The sequence below is a fragment of the Impatiens glandulifera genome, chromosome 2, assembly GCF_907164915.1.
Source record: "Impatiens glandulifera chromosome 2, dImpGla2.1, whole genome shotgun sequence".
NCBI classification, from domain to species: Eukaryota; Viridiplantae; Streptophyta; class Magnoliopsida; order Ericales; family Balsaminaceae; genus Impatiens; species Impatiens glandulifera.
In genome coordinates, this window is record NC_061863.1 from 60,165,937 (window position 1) to 60,177,174 (window position 11,238).

At 23.5% G+C, this 11,238-nt stretch overlaps 1 protein-coding gene across 1 annotated transcript; it reads right to left on the reverse strand.

Moving 5' to 3' along the window:
- Positions 1-3,120: 3,120 nt before the first annotated feature.
- LOC124926835 (peroxidase 64-like) lies at positions 3,121-4,460 on the reverse strand. Its single transcript, XM_047467146.1, has 4 exons — positions 4,213-4,460; positions 3,903-4,091; positions 3,668-3,830; positions 3,121-3,573 (listed from the first exon to the last, which is right to left on the reverse strand). Exons 1-4 carry the CDS (start codon positions 4,405-4,407, stop codon positions 3,179-3,181), a joined length of 942 nt encoding a protein of 313 aa, XP_047323102.1. The 5' UTR covers positions 4,408-4,460; the 3' UTR covers positions 3,121-3,178.
- Between the last annotated feature and the right edge of the window lie 6,778 nt (positions 4,461-11,238).

Here is an 11,238-nt window from a genome sequence, read left to right on the forward strand (position 1 = left end):
GGCGTATATTATATCTTTACTTATTCTTCATATATATTATTTATTTAAATTTTTTTAAAAAAATTGTATACAATTTTATATTTTATTTATGATAAAATTATATTAAATATATTTTTTATAATAATATTTTATATAAAAAAATATTAATTATTTTTAAATATATAGATCAATTTTTTATTTAAAAATTAAATTAAATTTTAAATATTATATCTTTAAATAATTTATTTAATATAATAAAAATAATTATAATTATAATTTTTTAATCTGATAAATTCCTAATAATCGGGTGTTGATAGAACTAATATACTTTATATAATATTTTTATAAATAAAAACAACAGATTTTGAGAATTTCATTCAATATATAATTTTATTATAAATTTTGTTTTTATATATTAATTAAAAATTAATACTTATTTAATAAGAATTGCTTAATAATCTTAAATTTATTGATAAAGTATATATTATTAATCTCATAATTTATATCTTTTACTTATTCTTCATATATATAAATTATTTAAATTATAAAAAATATACCATAAAATTTTAAATTTTATTATAATAAAATTATATTAATTTTTATTTTATAATAATATTTTATATAAAAAATATTATTATAGATTAATTTTTTATTTAAAAATAAATTTTAATTTTAAATATTATATTTTTAAAAAAAAATTATAATTATAATTTTTTATTTTAACTATTTCTTCATAATAAATACTTATTCAAAAAATATTTATTTAATAAAAATAACATAATAATTTTAAATTTATTAATAAAATATATATTAATAATCTCATATTTTTTTATTCTTTATATATATTATTTATTTAAATTATTATAATAAAAATTAATTTTTAAGAATTTCACTTAATTTATAATTTTTATTATAAAATTTAAAATAAATTTTGGTTTATATATATTGATTATAAAAAATATATTATTTTTTTATAACAAAATATTAAAAATCATATAATAAAATTATATTAAATTTGTTTTTATGATAATAAATTATATATTATTAATATCTTATTTTATATCTTCTTTTTATTATATATATATATATATATATATAAATTATAAAACAAGACTAATTTTTTATAACAAAATATTTGAAAACATATAAAAAATATACTTATTATTAAAACTTCATATTCATAATCAATTATAATAAATATTGATTATAAAAAAAACAATAATATTTTATAACAAAATATTAAAAAACATAAAATAAAAAATTAAATTTATTTATAATAAAATTAAATTAAGTCTTTTTATTATAATAATCTTTTATATTAAAAATATTGATTTTTTAATAAAAAAATAATCAATTTTTCTATTTTAAAATAAATTTAAATATTAAAAATTGTAATTTAAATTTTAAATATTATATCTATAAAATGTTTATTTAATCAAATACAATATAAATTACAAAAATAAAAAATTTAAATTATTTATACTTTAAGAAATTTTAAATTATTTATACTTTTAAGTTTTAAATATTAAAGTTGAAAATATCAAAATTTTATTTTTAATTTCTATTTTTTTTAAATTTAGATTTAAATTTTAAAATATAATAAAAAATTATTTTATTTTTAAAATGTATATTAATTAATAAAAAAATTATTTTAAAAAATAAAAGTTTTATATAATATTTTTCTAAATAAAAACAACAGATTTTAGAATTTTACTCTATATATAATTTTATTATAAAATTTGTTTTTATATATTAATTAAAAAATAATACTTATTCATAGCATAATAATCTTAAATTTATTAATAAAATATATATTATTAATGACATATTTTATATCTTTTACTTATTCTTCATATATATTATTTATTTAAATTTAAAAAAAAATCTATAAAATTTTATATTTTGTTTATGATAAAATTATTTTAAATTTATTTTTTATAATAATATTTTATATAAAAATATATTAATTATTTTTAAATATATAGATCAATTTTTTATTTAAAAATAAAATTTAATTTTAAATATTATATCTTTAAAAAAATTATTTAATATAATAAAAAGTAATTATAATTATAATTTTTTATTTTATCTATATAACAAAATTTTCTTCATAATAAATACTTATTCATAAAATATTTATTTAATAAAAATAACATAATAATTTTAAATTTTTTAATAAAATATATATTATTAATCTCTTATTTTATATTTTTTTATTCTTTATATATATTGTTTATTTAAATTATTATAATAAAAATTAATTTTTAAGAATTTCACTTAATTTATATTTTTTATTATAAAATTTAAATTTTAAATAAGTTTTGGTTTATATATATTAATTATAAAAAAATACTATTTTTTTATAACAAAATATTAAAAATCATATAATAAAATTATAAATTTATTTATAATAAAATTATATTAAATTTGTTTTTTATGATAATAAATTATATTTTATTAATCTCATATTTTATATCTTCTTTTTATTCTTTATATATATTATTTATTTAAATTATTATAATAAAAAATATTTTTAAGAAATTTCACTTAATTTATATTTTTTATTAAAAAAATTAAATTTAAAATAAATTTTGGTTTATATGTTTAATTATGTTTGATATATATGTTCGTTCCGAAGAGTATTAAGATAAGTATTATTATTTTGTTATTTATAATTTTATATTAATTAATTTCGTGAGTTAGACAAATTCTAAAGTTTAAAAATCATTAATTAATTAATATAATAAGTTTAATACATTATTTAAATATAAAGTAATAATTTGACGAAGTATTTTATGTTAGGTTAGGTAGCTGGGGGTGTTAATCACTACCTCACTGATCTCAGTAATATGTTTTAACGGGTTTTCTCTAACCATTATTTATAATTCTTAATTTTGATTTACTAAATTATGTTGATTCTTAAGTTTTATTACACTATTCCAATTTTATTTTTATAACAATAAATTTTGCAATTTAAGATAGTTTATATATATATATATATATATATATATATATATATATATATATATATATATATATATATATATATATATATATATATATATATATATATATATATATATATATATATATATATATATATATATCATATTGAGAAACAATATATATATATAGTTTGCCAATTTAATAATGAAGCTCATTTGAGCAGATGCAGATTCATAGAAGGTTACAATATTAATTAGTTGATAACTCTGCAATCCTTTCTAATCTCCTGTCCTCCATTGATGCTGCTCATCTTGATCATGGATCTCACAAAAGCCTCTATGAAAGCTTCCTTAGAGTTGGCAAACTTATTGACCAAATTCCTTGTCTTTGGAAAACCAAGCAGAGATTGATCGGACGAGAAAAGGGCTTTCCTCTGTAGGATCAACTTGTAATAGTTGTTATCGAATGTCGTCGATGAAGGGTCCATGTATGCCCCTGCGTTTCTTCCATTGTTCTTAGCTGGGCAAATGTTTCTTAAACTACCGGCTAAAGATGGATGCATTGAAGGGTCTATGCCATTGGTGGAGTTGAAATTAAAAATCCTGTTTTTAAATGAGGAACAATGGGAGAATCCTAGTGTGTGCCCACCTTTCAAAAAAAATATTAAAGATATCATGGCTTATAATTAAAGGTAATTTGATAATTTAAATTGTATTGAATTCAAATAATCCATATTTACTACCTGAGAGAGCTACTAGATCATCCAAAGAAAGCCCTCTTTGAGAGAAGCTCTTTTGAAGTTGGGAGATGTTCAATGTTGGAGATGGCAATAGTGAGGTCTCACTTGCCTTTGATGTCCTTCCATCTTTCCTCCCTTTTGGTACATTCCATGTTGGTCCTCCGGACTATGAATTAAGATTTAGGTAAAGATTATTTCGTTACAAATTCTTTTGTTTAAAAAAAAATATATTACTCACAAGCACAACCGCATCTCTAGCAGCAAAGGCGAGGATGTCAGCGCAAGAAACAACACCGGGACAACATGCTTCAATTTGTTTCTTGGCATTATCTATAACATAAAACGCATGTAGTGACCCATTGGGCGGACCATCCTTTTCTGCCTTGTTCTTTCCCACGGAGTTTAGTAATACAGAACCGTCGCAACCCTTTTGTTAAATTTTCAAATGTAACAAGAAACGAAATTCAAATTAACAAAAAAAATCAACCAAAGGGGAAAAGGAAAACATTAACTAATTTGGGAATGAGCAAATGTCCTCGAGTGAGTACCCGTATGAAGCAATCGTGGAAATGCATCCTTAGCAAAGCCGCAGGGACATTATTGTCCTTCTTTGCTGCACTCTTAACCGCATTTGCAACAATGGTTTCCACGTCCGGGCATGTTTTATCGTAGTGATTCAAACTCAGGGCATTTCCATGAGAATTGATCATGAATGATAAGAATAAGATGAACAATATGGCCATAGCTTAATGATAAACAAGTTCTATATTATAAGCTTTTAAGGGATATTTGTGGATTTTGATTGATGTTGGTTCAACAATTTATAGAACTTTTAGGGTGAAAAAGAACTAGGAATTATGAATTATGCATGCATGAATGAATGTTGATTATGGAGTAGAATTGAAGCATGTCAAGTGGCCATTAAAATCAATGTCATGGTTGTTACTTCATCTTTTGACCTTTCACAAAAGTAGAAGATCATTATAGCTGCTTAGGTGTGGAGACTAACTAATAATTATGGGGAAGAAATATTATTTATTAATACAAAATTTAAAAATAATATTAATAGTGATTGTTGTTCTTGCAATTCATCTATTATAAGTTCAATTTCATCATTCAATATTAATACAAAATTACATTAAAAAAATCAAATAAATAACAATTTGTTTGTTTTTATTCTGTAAATTTTGCAAGGTAAAACAATAGCTAGAATAAAAAAAACATAATGAGTGTTGTCACTGCTGCTACTTAATTATTATATCTACAATTCAAATGTACTAATTATGATATGTCCCACATTTTATTTTAATTTGTAAGTAATTAAATATATAATTAAAAGATTTTGAGTGAGTTTTAAGTAAGATAGTATGATATAAAATATTTTATATATTTTAGGGTATGGACCCTATGGTGCCTAACAAAATGAAATGAGCAAAGTCTATATATGGGATTGATTTCGTTTAAACTTTCGACAACAATTTCAGTATTTATTATTATTATTATTATTATTATTAGAAAAAAAATTAACGGAGTTTAATTTATATTATGACTTTATTTATTTATAAAAAATAACATTTATATATATAAAATTGTGTTATTTATTTTTTTAAAAACAAGTTAATATTGGAAAAGTATTGGTTTACAAATAATTAATAATAAATCAAAATATAATTATTAAAATAAAGTTCATTATGACTAAAAATAATAATTGAAAAAAAAAAAGTCATAATTATTGGCTAAGTGGTTGAGATATCAGATACAACTTTATTTTTTACTAGATAACCGTAAGATATCACTTAAATATTAAATTTTAATTTATTAAAATTTAACTATAATTTAAAGTCGGCTTAGATTCAGCCTTAAGTTACGATAACATAATTTTTTAACATAAAAAAATATTAAATATTTTACAACCATAAAATATGTTAAGATTTTTTAAATACTCTAAAATCAATTGATTATATAATTTTTAATATTAAAAAATAATATTTATCTAAAATTAAAACCTAATTTATTATCATTGATTTACTATAATAATAATATTAATTGTTTTGCTATTAATATATAAAAAGATGGATTAATTAATAATTCTGTGAAATGAATAATAAATTAGAAGTAAATTTTTTTTTTTTTTATAATCTTTAAATACTTTAAAACAAAAAATTATTTTAAAAACTTTGATACATATATTATATTTAATATAAAAACAAAATTAATAACTTTTGTAAAATTATAAAAATATATATATATTTTAAAAATATATATACTAATTATCTAAATTGTAAATTAATAAATATTAAACTATATAGTTGATTAAATTAAATAACAAAAGAGGTTATTAAAGACCAAATGTTACGCGTTATACTAAATTTATTCAAACAAATTATTGATATATTCTAAGCTTTTTTTTATATCAAGAAGAACTAGTATGACATCTCACGTCATATCCTATTTAAGTTAAAGAACTTTTAATGGAATTGATATATTATAATCTTGAAACCCAATAATATTTTATTTAACTGATTATGTTAAATTTATTCAAATAAATTATTGACATATTCTAACCTTAAATCACAATAATATTTTATTTATATGCTAAATTTATTCAAATAAATTATTGACATATTCTAATCTTAAAACACAATAATATTTTATTTACTTTAAACTTAATAATTGAATTGATGTAATTTATCATAATTTGAATAATTTTAAGTTGAAAGGGAAGTCGGACTAATTTAAATAAAATGAAAAATCTAATATTTATATATATTAATATGGTAAGGCAGAGAATAGAAAATTTATAAATCATCACTTCAAATAGACAAAATAAAAAAATCTATTAACATATAAACTGGAAGATAAAAAAAAACAATGAGAGTTATGAGATTCACTTTAAAAGACCATCTTTTTGTTCATATTATAGCTTATATTGATACGTAATTTATAGGCTTCTTTTCTGCGACATTTTCTTGATCCTCTCAGTGTTTTGTTAAAATAATTATTTTTAACCTTTTTGTAATACATAGCAGTAAAAGAAAAAATATCATTTGGAGTGATATGTTAGCCATTATGCAAACAATTACAATCCTAACACTTAAGCTTATATATCATTACAAATACAATAGACCTAATTATAAAGGCTTTATATTATAATTATTATTATTATATATATATATAGGCTGCGTCTATAATAAGTTTCTTAGATTACAAAAATGATCACGAATGATTTCATTCTTTCAAAAACAAAATAATCACAAATCCATGATAATTAAATTGTTATACTTCTAACATTGTTAAAAAATATATTACCAGACAAAAAAAATAGGTTAGAGTATTTTTTTTGTTCAGGTCAACCTGTTTAACCTTATTAATAACATGTCAAAATTTGTCGACCTGACATGACCCAAAATAGACTCGATAACCCCGACCTGACATGACCCAAAATAGACTCGATAACTCGTTTACAAATTTTTTTTTTTGTTAAGTTTTGTGTAATTTGTTACTCACAAATTTTCTTTTGTAAAATTTTGTATTAGTGAATTTGTGATTTAACTTTATTTTTATTTTGTATTGATGTCATTTTAATTTGAAATAGAGATGTGAATTAATTAAATCGGGTTTGGTTCGAATTGAGTTAGGTAAATCGAGTCAAACAGGTCAAACGAGTGGTTCAGGTCAAACACAAATAAACATGTTAGGTTTAGGTTAGAGAATTTTGACCCAAATTATTAAACAAGTCAGGTTTAAGTTAGAATCATTGAACCCGTTAACCTGTCAACTCAACCCGAATTCGTCAACCTGAAACTTACTTAAATTAATTGTCACCCCATAGTCTGTGGGGTCCATTTTTTATTTTAACCTAGTTGCTTAATCTATCTAGTTTAAAATGAAATAAAATATTTTCAAATGAATAAGATTCAATTGATCATTTTACAATGTGGTTTTTTATTTGTGATGTCATTTTTACAACTAAGAAGCAAATTTAGAGAACAAGCTTATCAAAACAAGTTTTTTTGCTTTCTGATCTAAATAGTAAATACTAGTTGAATGGGCCTTCAAATTCAAATTATGAAAAAATGTGTTATATGAAGTTATTTGGGCTGATTTGGGTCATCCTCCACAACCTAACCTGTGAAAATAAAAATAAAATAATATAATAATAAAAATTTTAACTTTTTTTTTTAAACCAAATAATATTTTAATTAATGTGATTAATTATAAAATGAATAAAAATATTATGAATTATTTAAAGATTATCTAAATAACTCAAATCAACACAAGAAATTTAGTGTTTTATAGAAAAACACAATTAAAAAGTTTTGAATCTTAAAGATTTGGGACTTAGAAATAGATATTGTAATAGTAATAAGATAAAATTGATGACAATTAATTTATTTATTTTTATAGATGTCTACAAGAATAAAATTGAAATGGGTGTTACAAAAATTATTTATTAGTTAAGTAGATTTAATTGGCTATTAACATTCTCCAAATAGAGTTAAGAGTTTAAGCTATTGAAAATGTAACAAGCTTTTGAACCCTATTGAGATACTTTATAGGGAAAGTAAGGTTAAAACTGAATCAAGTCAAATTGAGAAAATGTCTACAAACCTACTAAAGAACGTTACATAAATTGTGAAAAATGAAACAAAATAATGTTGATCAATAACTTTTGAACAATGAGAAAAACTACATTTAATGTATTATAATGGGAAAAACTGCATTTAATAGACTATTTCAATTTTATTAAAAATAGCCAATGAAATATTTTGGAAGACAAATCTATCTATCTATATATATATATATAATGATGCTTAATTTTTAAAGTGTTCGGATTACCGGGTCGAGAGCTGTGGTTAATTTGGATACTTGGGTCGAATTGTGGGTTGACCCGCCTTTAAATTTAAAATGGTTAACCAACTAGGCTACAAAGACTTTATATTTTAAATTGAACACCAAATTTGATAAACGTGGGACGTTTTAATATTAATATAAGTTTAACTTTTTAACTAACTAATATATCTATATATATATATATAATTATAATGATGTTGATTAAATGGATATTTGGGTCGGATTGTGGGTTGACCCATAAACTTAAAACGGTTAAAAATAAAATTAAAAATGTTATCCATAATTTCTTTTCACGGTTTTTTATATTATTACTCGTGCATTTGCACGGGCTAAATGCCAGTTCTAGATTATAACTATTATTTTAGTTTTTTTTTAGTTTAAAAAAACCACGAGGGGGAGGACAGTATTCTCTCGAAATAATTGAAATGATATTTTATAATAAATAAATATATTGGTATATATTTAATTTTGTTTATTAGTTTTCACGATGTAATCAGAGTGTCCCGCGGAATCGGAATCACGATGATATTGAGGCGGGGATGATATTGAGGCGGGGACACAAATATCGTTATCGCATTGTCACCGGTTAAACAGGAAAAAAAAATCTCCTTAAACGAAATAATTAATTATAATAAAGTTAGAACAATAATCACACCATTTGTAATAAATAAAACTAAAAACAACAAGTCAATTGATCAAAAACTTTAAAATAAAACGAAAGGTTACATTAATAATTGAAACTAAAAACAAGAAGTGAATTGATCAAAACTTTAGAAGAAAACAAAAGGCCCAATACCTTATATTCTAAGACATTAAGTTAATACAATATGTATAATATTAATTCCTATAGAATCATTCAATAGATGGACCATAACTCAACAATTATTTCAATGTGAAATAGAACCAAAGTAAAAACCTTGGATATTAGCAAGAACAAGTATCATTTCTAAGATGAAATACCACTTTTGCAAAATTGATTTTGATATATATTTTTTTTTTGTACTTGAAAATATTTAATCTTTTTATCAAACTATTAACTATAAGCAAGGTCGGCTCACAGCTAGGTAGTTCCTCTCCTAAATGGGGAAATTTGAGGAAATGACCCCAAAATAAGGCCAAATAGCCGATGGTGCGGGGGATAATTTTTATAGCGCTGGTGACCCCCAAACAATTTTCTGCCGAAAATACCCCCGTTGCGTCACGCACCCTCCCGTTGCGTGACGCACCTGAGGGCATTGTGAAAAGTCCACAATGCCCTTACTATATAATAAAAAAAATCTCAGTTCTTTTCATTCTTTCTTTCTTCTTCTCTTTCTTCACTTCCCTTCTCCTCCTTCTCTCTAAAAAACCCAACCACCGACCGACGAAGACGACGGCGGAATCCTCTCTTCCTTCACAATGTCTCTTTCTGCTGCTACAGGTATTCTTCTCCTTCTTCATTTATCTCTTGGATTGCTTTGTTTGTTAGGGTGTAGTGATTAGGGAATGAGTAGGTGGAATGCCACCGTCGCGGCAGAAACCGGGTGCGTAACGCAACTACGTGACGTAGTTGCGTAACGCAGTTGCGTCACGTAGTTGCGTTACGCAGATGCGTAACGCACCCCATACACTTTACTTGCATTTCATTGTTACGGTGTCTCTCGATTGATACTATAATTTTTTCAATTGCAGCTGAAGTATTTGCTGACGTATTTGTTGTGTACAATGGAGAGTGGCAAATTGCAGCCAATGGTACCAGGTCTTTCTCTGCACAATCATGCAAAACCATGGATATACCTCAATGTACTACATTTGCTCAATTAGTTGATACAATCTATGAGACGATTAACGTGCAAAAGTCTGCATATGATTTAGTGATTAAAGTCATGTATGATCCTTCTGCAAAACTTCCCCCTGTTGTTATTGAGGGAGATAAAGATGTGGGCATGTATTTATCACGGTTGATATCAGGTCGAAGTTCGTCATCTTCGTCACCACTTTGTGTCTCATTAGTAGAGAAGTACCCAAGTCAAGATACTACACTACCAATCATTACTCAAAAAAGTATACCCGGCGTTGTTTCTCGAGTTGTTTCTCAACAGATTTTATTTGAAAGTGATAATGAAGGAGGAGGAGAAGAAGATGAACGGGCTCATCATGAACTGATTAATCATGAACGCGTTATTGACTTTAATTATGAACGGGTTAGTGATTTCCAAGCTACTACTAGTCCTGCATCAGCAGTTGCACGCACGCCGCACCGGTCAATACCTACACCAATGGGTACACCATCTAGTGCAAGAGCAATGGGTACACCATCTAGTGCAAGAGCGTCAATGGGTACACCATCTAGTGCAAGAGCGTCAATGGGTACATCATCTAGTGCAAGAGCGTCAATGGGTACACCATCGACAGATCCTACAGACGTATCACCGACAGACGTATCACCGACAGACCCTTCATTTGCATTGGCGTTAACTAGTGAAACCGTATTGGAAGTCGGTACGTTATTTGATACTAAAAAAGAACTTCAACTGACGCTATATAAATATGCGATGACTTATCATTTTGAATTCAAAGTGAAAAAGTCTCGAAAACATCTTTGGTATGTGAAATGTATGGATGAGACATGCAAGTGGAGCTTACGTGTTGTGAAAAGTAAGTTTTCCGAGATGTTTGAGATTCGGAAATTCAATCGGCAACACTCATGCTCAGTTTTGTCGAGGCCGGAAAAAAAAATG